Here is a 20619-nt window from a genome sequence, read left to right on the forward strand (position 1 = left end):
TAACAAATAAACTCATTCTCTGGTGCAAATAATAGATGGATATCTAGGTTTTCTAAATGTCATTAAATCTAAAACAGTGCATGCCTCAGCCACGCAGACGCGTGTACTTAAAATACATTTGGGTGTAATACACGCCGGTGTATTTGATGTTACATCCATCTATTAGTTGTACTCACTGAATGAATTTTATTTAATTGAAAAATAGAAAATTTTTCCACTGTAGGCCAACTCTGGAGCGAGATTGATTCTCTCCGTTTCAGTTTCTTGTCTATTTCGACCTTTGTACCTTTTGTATTCTTTTTTGTCTTCGACCTTTTGTCCCATTCGATGTTATGTCCCGTTCGACGTTTTGTCCTTTCGACCTTTTTCCTTTCAATTTTTTTTACTTTCGACCTTTTGTCCTTCGACCTTTTGTCTTTCGACCTTTTGTCCCTAACGCATATATTGCTAATGGCTACTTGGGGTTTTCGTAACTCAAAGCTTCTCACGTCACTGGTACTGAAAAGTTTAGATTATGCAAAATAGATACAAACTATCTTACGATGTATATTGAACTGGTCATTGGTTAATACATTTAGAAACTTTGTACAGCGATACTAGCTGTAGATTTAAGTCTCAAAATCAAGAACAGTTTAGATGACTAAGAATATCTTAGAAATATCTTACGATATCCGTAAGCCTCTCAGAAGGTGTGATGGATATAATTGAATGCCTTTGACCAAAAAGAGCTTCTACGCAGCTGTAGATCTCAAGTCCTGAACTCAAGGACAGTTTGATTGTTCTAGAATAACTCCTTACTTTTCAAAGGTTCTAGTAACATTTTTCATGATTTAATTTCAGTATTGCACTTAGATTAACATGAAATATGTTGATTGCATTATTCAGATTAAATCATGAAAAAACGATTAGGACCTTTGAAAAGTAGAGAAACTCAACAATGTTACGATATTTGTTGACCACCCAAAAAGTGTAATGGATAAAATTGAATGCGTATTGAAGCTTTTAGTACTCCGTTGACCCCTCGGAATATGTTATGAATATAATTCATATTGAAGCTTTGAGTACTGAAAACGATGTTCTCGCAGCTGTAGATCTCAAGGATAGTTTGGATTGCCCAAAAATCTAAGAACTATGTAACGATATCCGTTGACCTCCCAGGAGGTGTAATGGATATAATTGAATGCATATTGAAGCTTTGATTACTGAGAAACGATTTTCTTGCTGTTCCGAACTCAAGGCAAGTTTGGATTGCTCAGAATATCTCAAAACTATCTTACGATATCTGTTGACCACCCAAGAGATGTGATGGATGTAATTGAATGCATATTGAAGTTTTCAGTATTGAAAAACATTTTCTTGCAGCTGTAGATCAAAATTATCGCACAATATCCATTTACCTCTCGGGAGATGTAATGGATATAGTTGAAGCTTTGAGTTCCGAAAAGGGTTTCAAAGCAGCTGTATATCTCAAGTTCCGAACTCAAGGATAGTTTGGATTGCCCAAAATGACTAGAAACTATCTTATTATATTCTTTGACCTCCCGAGATGCGTAATGGATATAATTGAATACATATTGAAGCTACGAGTACTGAAAAACTATTTTCTTGCAGCTGTAGATCTCAAGTTCCGATCTCAAGAACAGTTTGGATGACGCAGAATATCCCAAAACGATCTAACGATATCTGTTAACCTCTCAAGAGATGTAATGGATATAATTGAATGCATATCGAAGCTTTGTGTACCGAAAAAAGCTTTTAAGCAGCTGTAGATCTCAAGTCTCGAACTCAAGAATAGTTTGGATAACCCAGAATATTCCAGAACTACCTTGCGGTATTTTTATCACTTTTTGTAATATGTAATGAATGCGGTTAAATACTCAAATAAACTTTGAGTAACGGAAAAACGCTTTTTTGCAGCTGCAGATTTCAAATCCTGAACTCAAGGATAGTCTGGATGGCCCAGGACGTCCAAAAAAGATGAAAAATAGTTTATGGTACATCACAGTAACTCTACGGATACGTTTGAATAAAAAATTTATTTTGGAACAGCACAATCCGTTGCCAATATACTCATATTTGCTCTTCCCAAACTTCACCGTGTTCAAGACGTTCTAGGCTGCCGTCCCGATCAAGAATGCATAACAAAATTATAACAAGGGGAGTTATTTATTTCAGAAAAATAATGTACCAAAATGTGTTATAAAATTTGCTGGTTAGTTGTTAAAATAACAAAAAATATATCAAAATTCCCTCTAGTCGTACATAATTATATCAGAGGTTGTTACCTTCATTTCAACATTATAACAACCGTTGATATGATTATGAGTACAAAATCTACTTTCATGGTAATTGCCACATCACGTATAAAATGTGGCGCTACAACGCCGATTTCCATCCATAATGGTCAATTAACTTTGTACTAGCTATTAACATCGAACGTGGATTCAAGTTATACTGAGGTGATTACCCGCTTTTCAATATCAAAAATGTAGGCAATTATTTTGTGTAATATACATAACTAGTTGTTATAATTTTGATATGAAATAAAACTGCCGAAGACACATTTTATCGAATTATCTAATTATAACACACGTTGTTTTAAATAACAACCATTGATAGAATTGAGTTAAAATTTTGTTATGTATTCCTGATCGGGGTAGGGCCTTGACCGCCCATGCTTGATATTTTTCCCTGATAGGGAAGTTAATTTCAAGCCATTTTGAAGAAGGTAGTGTTTAGGTAGTGTAGTGACCCCGTGGGCCTGAAAGGATTAATCATTATTTCTCACTTCTCGCTGCAAAAAGAAATAAATGAGAAGTTAGAAATGATGAGTGAGAAGAGAGACGTCTCTATTCAGACTCTGTTCAGGCCGTTGCCCGGATGTCTTGAACATAAAACAAAGCCAATGTACATTAAACCCGAATGGGAGCGCCTCATGCCAAATACCTATAACGATTCCATATAAAATTATATAAAACTCGCGAAAAAAAAAACCAGCTTTGCCCGGGTGTTGCAAATATCACAATGAACTATTTGCACACCGCACTCTAGATCAATTTACGTGCGTTTATTTTTTTTCTCAACAGCTGATCCAAAATTGTATTTCAATGATTTTTTTTTACATTCACCAACTTTTTGTATATACAAACCTTTCGGATCCCAAAACGAATCGATTAGGGAAAAAGTCTTGCAAATCGGTCAACCCGTTCGCGAGTTAAATCGTCAGGAAGGAAATAGCAACTCATTTTTATTATATAGAAGATAAGGGTGCAAACTAGTCAATTTGTTTTTATTTCTATACTAGTAGACCCGACGAACTTCGTTTCGCCTTAAATCGATTTATACACTGATAAGTTATCGATTTATGTCAAAATTTCTGTTTCATTTGAATGGGAGCCCCCCCTTTCAAGAAGGTGGAGGGGTTGCGAACCCTCACAGAAACATATCTTCCTTCACAAAATCTCCACATGCCAGTTTTCGTCCCATTTGCATGATTAATTCGCGAGTTATGAAGAAATTTATGTATCATTCGTATGGGAGCCCCCCTTTCCAAAGGAGGAAGGGGCCAAGAACCTTTCCCGACCCAAAAAAAAACCTCTGCATACACATTTTTACGCCGATTGGTTCAGTATTTTCCGAGTCTATAAGGTTCAGACAGAAATTCATTTTTATGTATATAATTTGTTTGGGATAGTTTAAAACAATAATCAACTGTTATTTCTTATTTCACTGTTTGACTTAATGAACAAATAATCCTAATAATTTTACGGGTTACATTGGGCTCTCAAGTATTCAAGGGTAATAAACTTCTCATGCGCCGTATATTTGACTGAAAAAGTGTTCACCTTCCTAATGTATATAAAGCTGTATCATTGAGCGTCAAAACTTTGATTTAATATAAGTGCAACGTGAATACCGAAACGACCGTAATAAAGTAAGTATGCTCAGCTAAACTACCAACCGTTAGGCCATAAGCTGCCAGTAAATCGAGTCAGTCATGGTTTCTCGTTGATACTGATTTCATTTTCCCGTCCATCACCATCATCGTCTCTTTTAGAAAATAAGTGTGCGCTGCTGCAATCAATTCGATTGGCACGTAATCATCGACCCATCGGACCAACCACGCGACACGGTTCAGAAATGGTCAGTGAGCTTTATGTAGTAGGATTTCACCAATTAGTTACGCTGCAGCATTTTTCCATTTCTTGATATTGATTTAATTGTCGAGCTATATTGGAAATTGAATCTTGAAAACTATATGCCATGTTTCTTGATGTATTACATATGAACATTATTAGCATTTCCTTTGAGATTGATTGATTGTGTAGCATAAACAATTTTCAAACAGTTTGTATCTACACATAGCAATCAAATACGCTAAGACGTCTTCGAGATAGGTAAGTAACGTTCCAAGATCAGAAACTCTATCACCCAATTCACACGAACTGGTTATTACGATTTCATTCACAATCAAATTCCGCAACTCAACTCACCGCGTTCGTTTATGAGCAGAACTTTCTTCACGTGTTGTTGAGAAGCACAAAACCACCGACGACGCGAGCTACATTACGTGGAAGGTGTGCTTGCAATCTTCTGCCCTGGTGCTAGTCAATCATCGCATCGCAAGACAGAATGCAAAGCTGCGGAACATGACTTACTTGTTGGACTTTCAATCAACGAGCGATGATGGCCCGAAGAGTGGATACCTTCCGACGCCATATGAGGCCAGCTCAAGGATGCCGCGGTGCAGCCACGGCAGCAATAATAATTAAACTGTATTATTTAGGAAGTTGTCTCATTTCGAGAAACGTAACGAGCAACATGCATATATATATCGCTTCATAATGCGGATGATGTGCGCAAATTTGTACTAATTGGGTATATGATACGTAAACAATATGATACGATGTGCGCTATCGGGAACGCTTTCATATCCATGCGAAATTGAGAAGCGTCTTTAAATGAATCGACTTTCTCGACGTTGAATGGTGTGGAGAATCGAAATCTAATGAACATTTTCATTGTTGTTGACTGAATGCATATGCGATATTTTTATTTGTTCATGTAGCAGGCTCATTGCGTTACGCTATCAATTTTACCGTGGATTTTGAAATTGGTCAAATATGCCAAAAAGTTCTTGACAGAGTTCCTGAAAAATTTCTAAGTAAAAACGAGCAAGGATGTTTTGCATAAGCAAAATATCGTAGGACTTGTATAAACGTAACGTATTCAAATTTAACTTAACTTCTACTCACTTGATACTTGATGGCAAGCGTCTTTCGATGAACCTACGCCGAATGGAGTATCCTTCTCCACTGGACTCGATCCTGGAGCCAATCGCTTCCAGTCATCCTGAACATTGAGCGCCCTAACTTCCTCTTCAACTGCAAAAGCCATCGTGTAGCGGCCTTCCACGAAGCTCCGGCCTCTTCCGGTTCTCTACTAAATATTTCGCTTGACGTTATTCCGGCATGAACAACGTGACCAGCCCACCGTAGTCTGCCGTTGTATGTCTTAATATCTAGCCCTTATACACCTGTTACAATTCAGTTTGATTCATGCGACGCCGCCCAGATACCGTTCTCCTGTTTACCACCGAGTATTGGCCGCAGCACCCACGCTCAAACACTCCGAGAGCTCTCCGATCACTGGCGTCATGATATGGATCGTTTTCAGTGAACGTCACATCACTTCCAATCGACGGTGATGAGACAATTGTAGACATTGACACATTATTCAAAATGTGTAAAGTCACCAAAGCCACTCACTAATCTACAATTGTTATCCACATGAAAATTATTAGTTGTCAAATGTTAACGGTATTAGTTGTTTTCGATTCACTACTGATTACATATGTGTAACTTTGAAAATTGGGGTCCTCCTTAGCTGCAGTGGTAAGACAGGTAAGGTCTAGGCAATTTTTGGATTGGAACTTGTCTCGACTTCCCTGGGCATAAAAGTATCATCGTGTTATCCTCATGATATACGAATGCAAAAATGGTAACTTGGCTTAAAAACCTCGCAGTTAATAACTGTGGAAGTGCTTAATGAACACTAAGCTGCGAGGCGGCTCTGTCCCAGTGTGGGGATGTAATGCCAATAAGAAGAACTTTGAAAATTGTGTTTGGGGTCGATCAGGTACATACGACTTAAATAAGTGAAGAATAGTACTTAACTAGAGTTCAGATCCAAACCCGTGGAATACTCTGCAAAGATGCTCGGTTAAGGGAAAATGGTGACGTCACTGTGACGTGTAAGACCAACGACCTCGCAGTAAACCAGTGAAGACCACCAGCGACCTCACAGTAACATTTTGAAAGAGAATTATTGCGTTGAAACCAAGAGGCCCTTGAAATCGAAAGTGAAAAAAATGAAATTATTTGGACTTTCCGAAGATATTGGCGGAAAGGAGTTGATTTCTTAATTGAGAAAGCAGAATCCTGGAACGAATTCTCTTGATCTGAGCTATAAATGTATAAACATGAGTAGCAAAAAGGCCACATATGTCAGAAACACTAGAAACGGATGCACGTGGGTTCGATTATTTGAACAAACTGCAACGAGTAACCATCGTATGGTAAAGGTACAGCATTGTGCATCCAATGGATGTGTACTGCTGTTTCAATTGCTCGCAACATGCTTACAAAGCTGCTTCCTGTAAAGAATCCTTCGTGCTGCCCGAGGTGTACAGGTGATCATCAGGTAAATGAGTGCCTTGCTGATTATTTCAAATGCAATAACTGTCTTGTATTCAATTCAACATGCCGCTTGGAGTACTGTCTTTTTTTCGCCAAGCGACTTAAATTGGCCCGACAACGAATAGCAATTAGAAGAATATTCTGATAGTTGGAAGCTTCCTCATTCCGACCATCAGGCAGCAGCGCTTCATTAGCTATGGATATACCGCTGCAATTTATTCAATCTCTGAACTGAACACTGAATCAACAATTTGACGCCACAATACACGGTTCGAGGCCGCATCTCTCCATCCTCGAATACGCCCCACGCTCGCCAAGTCGTTTTGCACCTGGTCTGCCCACCTCGCTCGTTGCGCTCCACGCAGTCTCGTACCTTCCGGATCAGAAGCGAACACCATCTTTGCAGGGTTGCTGTCCGGCATTCTTGCAACATGCCCTGTCCATCGTACCCTTCCGGCCTTAGCTACCTTCTGGATACTGGGCTCGTCGTAGAGCTGGGCGAGCTTATGGTTCATTCTTCGCCGCCACACACCGTCTTCTTGCACACCGCCAAAGATGGTCCTAAGCACCCGTCTCTCGAATACTCCGAGTGCTTGCAAGTTCTCCTCGAGCATTGTCCATGTTTCATGTCCGTAGAGGACAACCGGTCTTATTAGCGCCTTGTACATGACACATTTGGTGCGGTGGCGAATCTTTTTTGACCGCAGTTTCTTCTGAAACCCAACCCGACTTCCACAGATGAGGCGCCTTCGAATTTCACGACTAACATTGTTATCAGCCGTTAGCAAGGATCCAAGGTAGACGAATTCCTCGACCAATGAACGAACAGATGGTGCGTTGGGACCTAGTATTTACGGCATTTTTGAAGGATTTGCCGTACAGTAAAGATCTGGTCCGTTGTCGAGCGGCCGTCAACGAAGCCGGCTTGATAACTTCCCACGAACTCATTCACTAATGGTGACAGACGTCGGAAGATGATCTGGGATATCACTTTGTAGGCGGCATTAAGGATGGTGATTGCTCGAAAGTTCTCACACTCCAGCTTGTCGTCTTTCTTGTAGATGGGGCATATAACCCCTTCCTTCCACTCCTCCGGTAGCTGTTCAGTTTCCCAGATTCTGACTATCAGTTTGTGCAGGCAGGTGGCTAGCTTTTCCGGGCCCATCTTGATGAGCTCAGCTCCGATACCTTCCTTACCAGCTGCTTTATTGATCTTTAGCTGTTGGATGGCATCCTTAAATTCCCTCAAGGTGGGGACTTGTTGGCTTCCATCGTCCGCTGAGCTGAAGTAGTCATCTCCTCCGCTGCCTTGACTTTCACTGCTTGTACTCTCAGCGCCTTTCAAATGTTCCTCGTAGTGCTGCTTTTGGGGCAGCATGGACTATGTCCAAGGGCTTAACGATCCCTCTCCAGGCCATCTGCGAGTTGTGAGGCCTGCCTGGAATATGGTGGGGTTTTTACAGTGGGCATTGTTAAACTTCTAGAAAAAGCTGCATGTATCCGCAAGTAGGCTTCGCCAAAGCGACCGTGTGCCGCTCAAAGCGCACAACCCAAATCCTTGTGTCAGGTGGGACACAAAACAGACCTGACACCACGGCCCTCCGACGAGACAGAGAATTTGCGCAGGCCCAATATGCCGTCTGGAAAACCAATAATTACGAGCAATATAAGAGAATAAAGGATCACGATTGGAAGCTTGGAACATGGAACTGCAAGTCGCTAGGTTTTGCAGGTTGCGACAGGACGATCTACGATGAATTACATCCCCGCAACTTCAACGTCGTGGCGCTGCAGGAGATTTGCTGGACAGGACAGAAAGTGTGGAAAAGCGGGCACCGAGCGGCTACTTTCTACCAAAGCTGTGGAACCACCAAAGAGCTGGGAACCAGCTTCATAGTGCTGGGAAAGATGCGCCAACGCGTGATTGGGTGGCAGCCAAGGCTCAACGCAAGGATGTGCAAGATTAGGATAAAAGGCCGTTTCCTCAACAATAGCATCATTAACGTGCACAGCAGATATGTGTAAGGACATAAACGGGGACCTTCTTACAACGAGCGTGAGGTGATCCAAAGGTGGCGGCAGCACTACGAAGAGCACCTGAATGGCGATGTGGCGGACAATGGAGGCGGTATGGAATTGAACCTAGGTGCACGCGCGCAGGACATACGACTTCCGGCTTTGAATCTTCAGGAAATCCAAGAAGAGTGGTACAATTTTCACGAAGTCCGTCCAGTTATTTGGTTTCGCCGACGACATTGATATTATGGCACGTTACTTTGAGAGGATGGAGGAAGCCTACATCAGACTGAAAAGTGAAGCTAAACGGATTGGACTAGTAATCAACACGTCGAAGGCAAAGTACATGATAGGAAGAGGCTCAAGAGAGGACAACGTAAGGCACGTAAGGTCGAAGAATTCGTGTCCTTGGTCTCACTGGTGACCTCCGATAACGATACCAGCAAAAACTTTTGTGCACTGCACAGTCCACTCCGGCCTTAGTTTTATAATCTTCCTATACCGTTTTGCTTCGAATTGCCGGACGCTTCGAAAGCCGGACACTTCAATTGTTAATTGACTTTATTTACCATCTCAACAAGTATTTCTTGGGTTATCAATGGAACGATTCTTAGACTTGCAACCATTTTACCAAATGTAAGTAATCCGTGATCTGTGGTGAAAACTTGATAATTAGAGGTAAAAAGTAGAAAGCATGTCATAATCAACGATGAATTTCGTTTTTTAGAATGCAGCATAAGACTCAACATTAGAAAAACATAGCTCATATTTTTTATATTCTATCCTTTGCAAGGGGTATTAGTAATTTATTAACATAATACGATAGCACTCTTTGCCATGAATTAGAGAAATTGCTTGGGAATTCATAGCTTTATAATTTTTATTACATTTTCTGTATGTCCGGACTTCGAGGCAAGTTTTACAATTGCTTCGGTTTCCGGACATGCTGAGAAGATGTTAAATAACTGTTTGTCAGTTGAGTTGATTGAAATCAAATGATTCGTAATGATCAATCATAGTAACAATTTCATTAGATTTCAGTTGCTACACTCCAAAAGGAACATTGCTTGCTCTCAGCTTATCGATATATACTTATACACATATTGTAAATGATATCACTTTATTATTCGTAAACAAGTAGCAAAACTTGCCTCCAGTTTCTAGTGAAAGGTTGTCTACAAAAGTATTTTTTTTTAACATTTTCACATTTTTGTAGTAAAAAAAACAAGCTAGTAAAACTAGCTTTTTCCAACATAATTGTAAAAAGAAACGTTGTGAACGACACCCGTGAAATAAAAAAAAACTCAATATTTCTCGGACACGCCCGAATTTATCAATCCGCATAAATTCATTATTTCAATCGCTCCTTCCAATCCTTGATTTCTAAAACCAAACTGCAACGGTTTTCAAAAGACACATAAATACCACTAATTGCAGCTTACCCACGTTGAATTTGAGAGGTAGTATTGAAGAAAATATTTCATTACCCACAGACACGTCAAATGTTAAAAAGCGTTCTACCTTGAAAGGGAGAGGGGGATTGTATCAAATTATTAGATTCCGAATGTTGTATATTGCTCCTGCTTGGTTTCTAATGCTGTTTTTTGGTAGTCCTGGTAAATCTTGGAGCAGAAACTTCCGGATGGTACACACACAACCGGGGGATGCCAGATTTATATACAAATGTGTATAGAAACCTTACCTTACGGATTCATATTAATCGAGAAATGTGAATTCAATATACTAGTTGTCTTTGAACAGATTAAATAGGCTATTTGAGAATCAATATAGCCAAACTCAGAATTGTCCGGAAATTCGAAGCAAAATTTTCCGGTATTTGAAGCATCCCGTGTCCGGATTTCGAAGCAAGCGATGTTCAATGTTTTCGATTATATTAGTTATTTCGTGCATACAAAATGTCATTTTCAGTACACTACAGCAAATTTGATAAGTTAATCTTGACAGAGTGTGTTATCACTCTCTGTCAAGTACTTAACTCCGTTTGAAATATTGAACTGAAAATTCAGCAGTGCTTAGGTGTCCGGACTTCGAGTCAAAACGGTATATAAAAATGAAATGGTCTGTGTTCGTATCCGCATAACTCAAAAACGGCTGGATGGATTTTTTTCATTTCTTCAGCAGAAACATTCGTTATAGTTTCCGACGGGTTTATATGATATTTCCTTATGCAAAAATCACGAGTAAGGTTGAGTAAATCGTGAAAAACTAAAATTAAGAATCGTATGGAAACTTCGCATGTGCCGTTCAGAACGCGCTTTTTCGCCTACTATGCAGGACAATGTTTGCCGGGTCGACAAGTAAATAAATAAAATAAAAACCTTTACAGAACTACCATGTTTCTGATCGTCTAGATTTTGTGTTTGCGCTTTATGTTGTTGGTGGTATTTGGTTTCACCAAACAATTAAACGTTATTGAAAGTGATGACCAATAACAATAATGCGACAATAAAATGAAAAGTGGACTAAATTTTAAGTTGGTGATCAATTTCGGGTAGAAATAAACGTTTTTAATGAGATTTTTTTTTCAAATTCACGCAGTGCAGTATCATAGAAAAGTGGCGTGTTAGTGTTTGTTATAAAAATTGTGTACCTTGTAAATCAAATATCATCTGATTTTTATATAAATCAGGTATTAAGGATTTCTAGGAACATGTTGCATAGTTTCTAGTGATAAATTGAAGTCTAAAATCAAAAATACGACCTAAAAAAAGTGTTAAAACAGAAATCTGTAGATCTACACTGCTTCTCCATCTTCGTTTTTGCATTACACCCTGCACTGGGACATTTCCGCCTCGTATCTTACTTCTTACTTCTCACTCCTTATTTCTAACTTCTCACTTCTCACTATGGAAAGTGAGAAGAGCGAAGTTAGAAGTTGGTTCGTCATCATTTCTAAATTCTTATTTCTCACTTTTGGCAGTGAGAAATGATGATTGAGGCGTGCGAAATACGACGTCAAATGACTTACTTTGTCGAACGGCATATTCGGCCAAATGGGTTGTATACTATTTCGCCGAAAAACATTTCGCGAATTTTTTTTCGCAGTGCGATATTCCGCGGAATGTACCACTTCTCCGAAAGACATTTCGTGGAATTCCTAGTAAAATTTGGTTTTATGCTAGTTTTATAGAAGTCATGAGGAGCAAATAATAGTTTTCATGACCGTTATAAAACTAAAAATGTTACTTGGGATGCACCTTTTCACCGAAAGTCATTTCGCAGACTTCAGTTAGAATAATTAACATTGCTTTTGTGCTAGACGGTTCCTAGACAAACAATTCAATGAATCAATAGCAGACACACGTTCCTTCCTTCCTGCGACACTCATAGATAAACAAGACGTCAAATACTACTCGCCGCGTACGTACCTACCCGTACAGCCAAATGGTTTGTTCGGCCTAGTGACATTCGGCCAAATGGCTTTCGACCGAATGAGTTTCGGCTAAACGGCCCTTTCCTCTCGGTCGAATAGGTCATTTGGCCTAATAGCCTTCTTCCTCTTGAATTGCTCTACATTCCAACTAGAACTTGACCGGCTTTTCAACTTAGTATTCTATTACCATTTCCACAGTTATTATTTAAAAGCTTTTTCATGCCCACCATTGCGTGAGTATGTATCTTGTGTGGCAAGTACAATAGATACACTATGGCCAGCGTATCGAGAAAGTCTCCAACTGATGTAAAATGCATTTAACTTTAAGCAGAAATAACACACTTATCTCATTAATCAAAGTTGAAGAATGAGCAATTTTCAAAGAAGGAGTAATTACTATGAAATAATATTATGAATATCTAGATAGTTCTGTTAGAGATAAAATAAATTGTTGAATTTGCAAATGAATAAAACTTGTATAGATCGAGACAAAGTTGTTCTATACAGTTGGCAAAAAAATGTTCTTTTATTTTTCACTATTTTTAACAAATAAATAAAATTCATTCTCTGGGTGCAAATAATAGATGGATATCTAGGTTTTCTAAATGTCATTTAAATCTGTTAAAACAGTGCACGCCTCAGCCACGCAGACGCGTGTACTTAAAATACATCTGGGTGTAATACACGCCGGTGTATTTGATGTGCGGCGTGCGCAATTTTGACAAATCGAAGTGAAATTTAGAAAACCAAAAAAATCCATCTATTAGTTGTACTCACTGAATGAATTTTATTTAATTGTGAAAAATAGAAAAGCACAGTTTTTGCCAACTGTGTAGGCCAACTCTGGAGCGAGATTGATTCTCTCCGTTTCAGTTTCTTGTCTATTTCGACCTTTTGTACCTTTTGTATTCTTTTTTTTGTTTCCTTCGACCTTTTGTCCCATTCGATGTTATGTCCCGTTCGACGTTTTGTCCTTTCGACCTTTTGTCACTTTCGACCTTTTGTCCTTTTCGACCTTTTGTCCCTTCGACCTTTTGTCTTTCGACCTTTTGTCCCTAACGCATATAATGCTAATGGTTACTTGGGGTTTTCGTCACTCAAAGCTTCTCACGTCACTGTGTTACCAACAAATTAAAATAATAGCATGCTATGATTTCTTAAAGAAAAGTTAAAGTATGTTTATGACACAGTTGAGTTTACACCTGGAAAAAAAACATTGTCCCCATTCATATATTTCAATTGTAAAGCTCTAATTGAAACAAACACTAGAAAAACTGTCATCTTGAAAAAAAAGTCTTTACAAATTTGCGGCAACGGTTCACATCTCAGCATGCGCACCACTGACAATCGCAGTCCGTAGAAGTTGTCAAACTGGAAAAAGGATAATAGAAAACGGGAGAGAAAGGTGAGAAGGATGGGGAGAGAGGAAAGGAAGAGAAGCGGAGAAGTCAAGTGGAGAGATCAGAAAGCCTGCGGTGCAAAAAGTGTAAAGAGGCGAAAAAAAGGCGTTTCGACGGTGGTCTTCAAGCACATGTCGGTAGTGAATAATTGTGACCCAATGCCCGTGAGTTTCTTCCAAATGGGCACCATCGGATCTTTGAAGCAAAACATTTGGATTTCGGCGAGTCCCGTGCTGGTGGACGATGTGCCCGACGTCATTGCCACGCCACACGCCACGGATAGCGGTGACCAAAGCCATGGAGGTGCGGGTATAGCAAGGCCCGTGGGCTTGCCCCGCTTGCTATACCCTATATCCGATGCGTTACCGCCCCGTGAGCGAGCACGGGAACGTCGAGACAGTTTTCATGCACCGAGATGGCCAATCCACAACACCAAGATTTCCACCGCCAGCTTCTTACATCAAGGTAATCTGTTTTCACCTGATTCCTCTACCAATGCATGCATGCTCAACCAAGGGCCCCATCGGATCCAGAACGGCCGCAACGAACGTGCCGCTATATAGAACCACCCCCCCGTCTTTATAAAGAAATATTGTAAGCTACAATATATGTAGGTTTAGGTGCAAATATTACTGTGTCTGTGTTTATTTTGTATTAGAAAATCCTTTTATGTCTGGCATGTTGTTATAAAAAGAAGTTTGGTCGTGAGTTCTCCCAAAAATACCCTGAAAAACGTGCTCTGAGCTAGCCGTACGTAACAATTGGCGATCCAACTAAAAAAAAACAAGATGGAAAATATTCATGTTTCACAGAATATTTTCATGCTTGCTCGGGGAGACTCACGATCACGCCTCATCTGATCGTGGAATGTTGTTGTGCTGTATTTACTTTGTTCTTTTGATTTCGTTCGATAAAAGTAAATCGAATTAATTTCTTTAAGAAAATAGGAAATCATCTAACAGATTGCAATTTTGGAATTCAACATAAAATAAGTTGAACATTTTGTGAAATAGCTTTCTTCTTCTTTTGTTTTATAAAAATAATCAAATATGTATTCATTTTTTTTTTATTTGCAAATACCGTTGCATTCAATAGTGGTAGGTATTTTTTGTATTGTTTTGTGTGTACAGCTAAAAAAAATGTGAATTTGTAACGAATCGATCTACAAATAGTGATCGCTGGTATTCGAGCCTATCAACAAGAGTGATCACTGGTGATGGGTCTTTCGATTGTGTCCCAGAAACAATTAGGTAGCCCAAAATATCATCTGAATTTTTTTCTGCAAATTAATGACAGCATCTAGCAGCTTAAGCCAGTGAAATATGGCAACTTACAAAAAAGGTTTGAGTTTTTTTTGTAAAATTCAATCAAAACAAACATAGGGGCTGTCCATAAACCACGTAGACTCTTGAGGGGGGGGGGTCTCATGAAAGTCTATGTTAGTCTACGAAGGGGAGCGGGGGTATACTAAAAGTCTACGTAGACTTTTTCATTTTTATTTTTTTTGAAGACATGTCATACAGCAGCAAAGTTCACTTGCTTGATTTTTTTAGATTTTTCTGTTTTTTTGGCAAGACTACCGAAATAATTTCTCGAATCTCTTATGGATCACTGAAGTAATAGCCTGAACTACGGCTAAAAATATTATGATTTCAATAGCAAATTCGTCTGTGCTGAGCAGAAAAATTCGCCAAAGTGTTCTATGAAAATTTTCGAAAAATATTCAAAATTTCCACTTGATTACATTGCAGATTCTACTAAAATATCTTTTGATTTTCAGCAGGAATTTCTTTAGAAACTACAAGTGATTCTTCAGAATTTCCACGGGAAATTATGTTACACTTCAACAGAAAATTCTTTAGAATTCACAAAGAAAGCATTTCGGAATATCCAAAAAGAAGTCTTTGGAATTTCCAGAAGACATTCTTTGGAACTTGTAAGGAGAAATCTTCGAAATTTCCTCGAGAAAGTCTTCAGAATTTCCACTGTAGATTTTCTGGGAAGTCCCGGGAAATTTTTCTTCATTTCTGAAATTCTTGGAATTTTCGCGAGGAATTCTTTGGACATATATATAGACGAAATTCTTCGAAATTTAACGGTGATTTCTTCGGCAGTTCTTATGCAAATTCTTTGGAATTATCGATGGAAAAAGAAATTGTTGAAAACTTTCACTAAAAATTATTTGAATTACCCACCAAAAACTCTTTGAGTTTCCACAAAAAAAATTGTAATTCTTGTAAGAAAGCATTTGTGATTTTCATGAAAATTTATTCTATTTTTGCCTTTCTCGTATACTAAGTATACGGTAAAGGCTATATGATCGCTCCAAAAACAAACTTTTTATAGAAGGCCCGGAGACCCATAGTGTTATATACCGATCGACTCAGCTCGACGAATTGAGGTGATGTCTGTGTGTATGTGTGTGTGTGTGTGTGTGTGTGTGTATGTGTGTGCGTCTGTGCGCACCAACCCAAAAAAAATGTCACTCATTTTTTAGGTACTTATCCTTAATCGATTTACTCGCAACAATTTGCATTCGACGCAGGACACTCTGCCATTGTTTCCTATTGAAAATTTGTCAGATCGGACTATGGGCTCGGAAGTTATGGCCAAAATACCACTTTTATTACAGAAAAAAATGTCACTCATTTTTCATGCACTTATCCTTAACCGATTTACTCGCAACAAGTTGCATTCAACGCAGGATACTCTGCCATTGTTTCCTATTGAAAATTGGTCAGATCGGACTATGGGCTCGGAAGTTATGGCCAAAATACCACTTTTTTATAGAAAAATTGAGTAAAAAAATGTCACTTATTTTTCAGGCACTTATCCTTAACCGATTTACTCGCAACAAATTGCATTCGACGCAAGATACTCTACCATTGCTTCCTATTGAAAATTGGGCAGATCGGACTATGGGCTCAAGAGTAATGGCCAAAATACTATTTTTATAATGCACGAGAAAGGCACCATTACCGCTAGGTGGATTAATCAGGGTTTTTTATTTCCTTTCCCAAAGTTTTTTACGATAAATTTACCACAAATTCAACTAAAATTCTCCATAATTTCAAAAGAAAATTATTTGGAATACTCTTTCGAATGTCAATAGGATTTTTTTTAATTTCCTCAGGAAATCGCTCCTAGCTTGCAAAAGAAATTTCAAAATATTGTAGGAAACCATGCTAAAATTCAACGGAAAATAATTTTAAATTTACACGGAAAATTACTCGCATTATAACGGGAAAACTTTTGGAATTCAGAAAAAAAAAGTCTTGCGATTTCAATGGATATTTATTCAACGGGATATTGCATGGAATTTTGAAGAAAAACATCGAAATTATCACGGAGAGTTCCTTGGAGTATTACCTGGAAACTTTGAACGTTATCAATCGGGAAATTCTACGGTATTTCCACGTAAAAAATATTGAAATGTAGACTTGTAGATTTCAACTCGAAATTTTTCGAAATTCTGGAAATTCTTGGGTTTTCTACTAATTTGAACCGTCATGAAGAATTATAATTCAGATGCTAGACAGATTTTAAGCAGTGGCACGCCGATGCAAGTGCCGGTGGCGGTGGCACATACCTCTAGGAGGAATCAAATCCAAAAGAAATTAAATTAATTGGCTTCGAGATTTGGTTTCAGGAGCTATGGACATAGGATTGAATTTGATTTCGTTTTAATTTTTTAATTGATACTGTGTAGGATTTTGTTCAGTTTGATTTTGTAATGTTTGACATTTGAATTTTAAGAGTGTCTACTACCTGGAACAATCTGGAAAACCTGGAATCATCAGAATTTTACCCACCTGGAAAATACCTGGAATTGTCAGGGAATTCCTGACATAATCAGGGAAATTTCAATTGCCATCTTCAAAAGAATTCCTGGAGAATTTCCGAAGCTATTCTTGGTGTTATCTAGGAATTTATTCGGAAAATCAATTAGATTACTTTGTAAAATCTTTTGAGTACTCTGAGTATTCTTTTGAGTTCCCTCGGAAATTCTTTATAAAAAATACTAGATTAGTTAGGATTTTCAATTCCTGGAGTTTTCAAGGAATTTTTCAAAGAAATCACTAAAAGAGTGTCTATAAGAATGATCAGCAATTTTCTAAAATATTTCTGGAGGAATTTCAAGATAAAGACCGAAAAGAATCACCGGAGGAATTTCAAAACGAATTTCCGGGCGATTTTTCGTATGGTTTCTTTAAGAAATTCCCGAAAGAGAATCTGAAGGTTTTTACAGTAAAGCAGTAATAGAACGCTATTAACACTGTAACCATTGAAATTATTCTGCCAAAATATGCTTCAATAAGCTTAATAGCCTAATCAGATTACGATTTGATTATTTATCGTAATAAAAATCGTGTTACAGCTAAGAAAAAAAAATGAATGTTTGGGGATTGGGGATGGCATCAGGTTGTGGTTTATCATGATATTTATGATCATAAATGGCGTAATCGCGAACATGTATAAGGACGTTAGGCATGAGTACGTTAGGCATAAAGTATGTTAAGCATAAAAACAGCCCACGACATAAAGAAGGTATTATGCCTAACGTCCTTATGCCTAACGTCATGGACCCAGCAATCTCATATTTTTGCATCAACATATTTCTTTAAGGATTTTTCATAAGAAATTCCTGAAGAAATTCACAAACATATTTCCGGAACATTTCCTAAAGAAGTTTTCTTAAGCTTTTTTAAAAAAAACAACTGGAATAAAATTAAAACGAATTTCCGAAAGAATTCTTAACCAAATTTCAAAAAAAAAAAAATCATAAAAAAATAGTTCTGAAGCAATTCTTCAAATCCGGAGAATTTCCCGATGGAATCCATGGAGAAATTTTCAAAAGAATACCTGGAGGAATTTTGATTGAATGGCTGAAGCAATTTCTGGGTGAACTTGCGAAGGAATTCCTGGAAGTAATTTACAACATATTTTTCGCAATATTTAATTTTTTAAATTGATTATTTTGCTGCTAAAATCTATATATGGCACGTTTGTTTTTACCTGGAAATTAATGTAAAAGACCTGGAAAAATCAGGAAATTTTGTTTTTACAAATGAGTAGACACCATACTGAAATAAACCGTCTAAGACGAATTAAGTACTGTCCATTTAATTCCACCAGTTAATTTTCGTTATCTTTGCAGATACGTATTTCGACCACAACTGTGTGGTCGTCTTCAGTGTCTTTGTATTTTGACTCGATTTCAGTGTCTAATACTTGAGTCGAGTCAAGTACAAGACACTGAAGACGACCACACAGTTGTGGTCGAAATACGTATCTGCAAAGATAACGAAAATTAACTGGTGGAATTAAATGGACAGTACTTAATTCGTCTTAGACGGTTTAATACATTCCACTAAACGAGCTTAATATATTTTCTTCATACTGTAATGTTCACAAGGGATTTTGAAATGGATTTGTAAAGCTGAATTGCTGAAAACGTGGTAGATTTCCATATTTTTTCTAATCACAAATGATATTTTGTAAAATTTGAAAAAGTCTACGTGAACTTCAAGGGGGTTGGGGAGGGGTTTCGGAAAAGTCTACGAAAGTGTAATTGGGGGAAGGGGGTTTTAAAAAATGAAAATTCGGTCTACGTGATTTGTGGATAGCCCCATACATCTTTCACGAATGGGAATGACTGAGAAACAAATTTGATAAGAAGATAGATGTATTTCATACATACAAGTCTAGATTGAATTTTGAATAGGTCGGATGTGCAATTTTGAACAATCAGAGAAAATGGAGAACGAAGTTTTCAAAGATAAAATTAAATGTTATTTTATCAATATGTACCAATTTTGTACAATTTCGACACCTAAAATTTTAATTTTAATCATTTCTATAAATCATTGTGAAAGAATCGTGATTATTTCACTAGAAACACATTTTCTCCACAAAAAAAATATTCGCGTCGTTTTGAAAGTGTGTGCTATTCATTCGACCTAAACGATGCGACCTTTTGCAAAGCACCATGTTACTTTCGACTGGAATGTTCCGTCGGTTTTTCATTTGTCGCGTACATTCGTCAAAGCAGTTCGGACATGTTGACAGATGTCATTGCTTTTACGACAGGACATACGACCTATCGAATCCATCGAATCATACGAAATTCTTTAAAGAAATGTAAATACCCAGAAACTTAGCACGTGCGAGTGCACCCCAGACACCCAATAGCAACGAAATCATAGCAATCGAGCTGCATGCGAGAAATTCCGGAAACTGCATATGGTGGTGGGAAACTGCTGAGGTAAGTTTCAGTCATTCTCAGTCGAAAACATAGGAAGTTTGATTTTCTTCGTGATCCGCATGTGCAACTCAATTCTGGGTTGGTTTTCTAAACCAAGCATGTTTAGTGTACGAGTTATGAAAATGAAAATAAAAACCTATTAGCTAAAAATTGTGAACTTAAACTGAACAATTTCCGTATGTACTAACATAAATTTTAATCACCGTTTACAGAATTTACAACATGCGACAGTATCCACCCCGTTGTCACCGGCACCGGGTATTAGACCTACTGTTCAACGGAGGGCCTAGCAGATTGTCTCGTCAACTAATTCCAAACCGACTATAGTACGACGCATGATTTGATATTGGCATATTTCATATTCGTATATGGCATTTCATAATTAATAAAATAAATTCATAATTCAATAAGCCGATACAAGTTTACAGAAAAACTTTAGTCCTTCCGTGGTTTTGTGGTCAGAAACCTCTCCTATTTCATTCATCTAGCAGAAGGACCAATTCCTAGCATAATTTGCCCAAAGATGCTTACGAGTACTTCGATATTTTATCTAGAAGGAATATTCCATAAAGTACGAATTCAATCAAACTCATCCGCTTAGTAGTTGCGCATAGTATCATACTGAATCTGAATTCATTAACGAATTCGATAAATAGATTCAAAATGTGATATTTGCTTGGATATTTGATACCAACGCTGCCGGGCGATGGAATACCAATCTCTTTCATTAAACTCCTATGCTCTTTCGTCTTACCTGCTCTCTGTCAACTTTCCAACTCGACCATTGAAACGAATACCTTCCCATCAAATTGGAGGAAAAGTCATTTATAACACCAATTCCTGAAA

The 20619-nt window shown here is 38.0% G+C and overlaps 1 protein-coding gene across 2 annotated transcripts; it reads left to right on the top strand.

Moving 5' to 3' along the window:
* Nucleotides 1–13487: 13487 nt before the first annotated feature.
* LOC134217088 (uncharacterized) lies at nt 13488–20183 on the top strand. Of its 2 annotated transcripts, none has more exons than XM_062695854.1 (2): nt 13488–13973; nt 19986–20183. In XM_062695854.1, exons 1-2 carry the CDS (start codon nt 13523–13525, stop codon nt 20036–20038), a joined length of 504 nt encoding a protein of 167 aa, XP_062551838.1. In that variant the 5' UTR covers nt 13488–13522; the 3' UTR covers nt 20039–20183. The 2 variants fall into 2 exon arrangements, 1 of the variants encoding a protein (XP_062551838.1); XR_009980908.1 differs by lacking the exon at nt 13488–13973 and adding an exon at nt 19583–19773.
* The last annotated feature ends 436 nt before the right edge of the window (nt 20184–20619 follow it).

Source organism: Armigeres subalbatus, chromosome 2 (genome assembly GCF_024139115.2).
Source record: "Armigeres subalbatus isolate Guangzhou_Male chromosome 2, GZ_Asu_2, whole genome shotgun sequence".
Lineage (NCBI taxonomy): Eukaryota > Metazoa > Arthropoda > Insecta > Diptera > Culicidae > Armigeres > Armigeres subalbatus.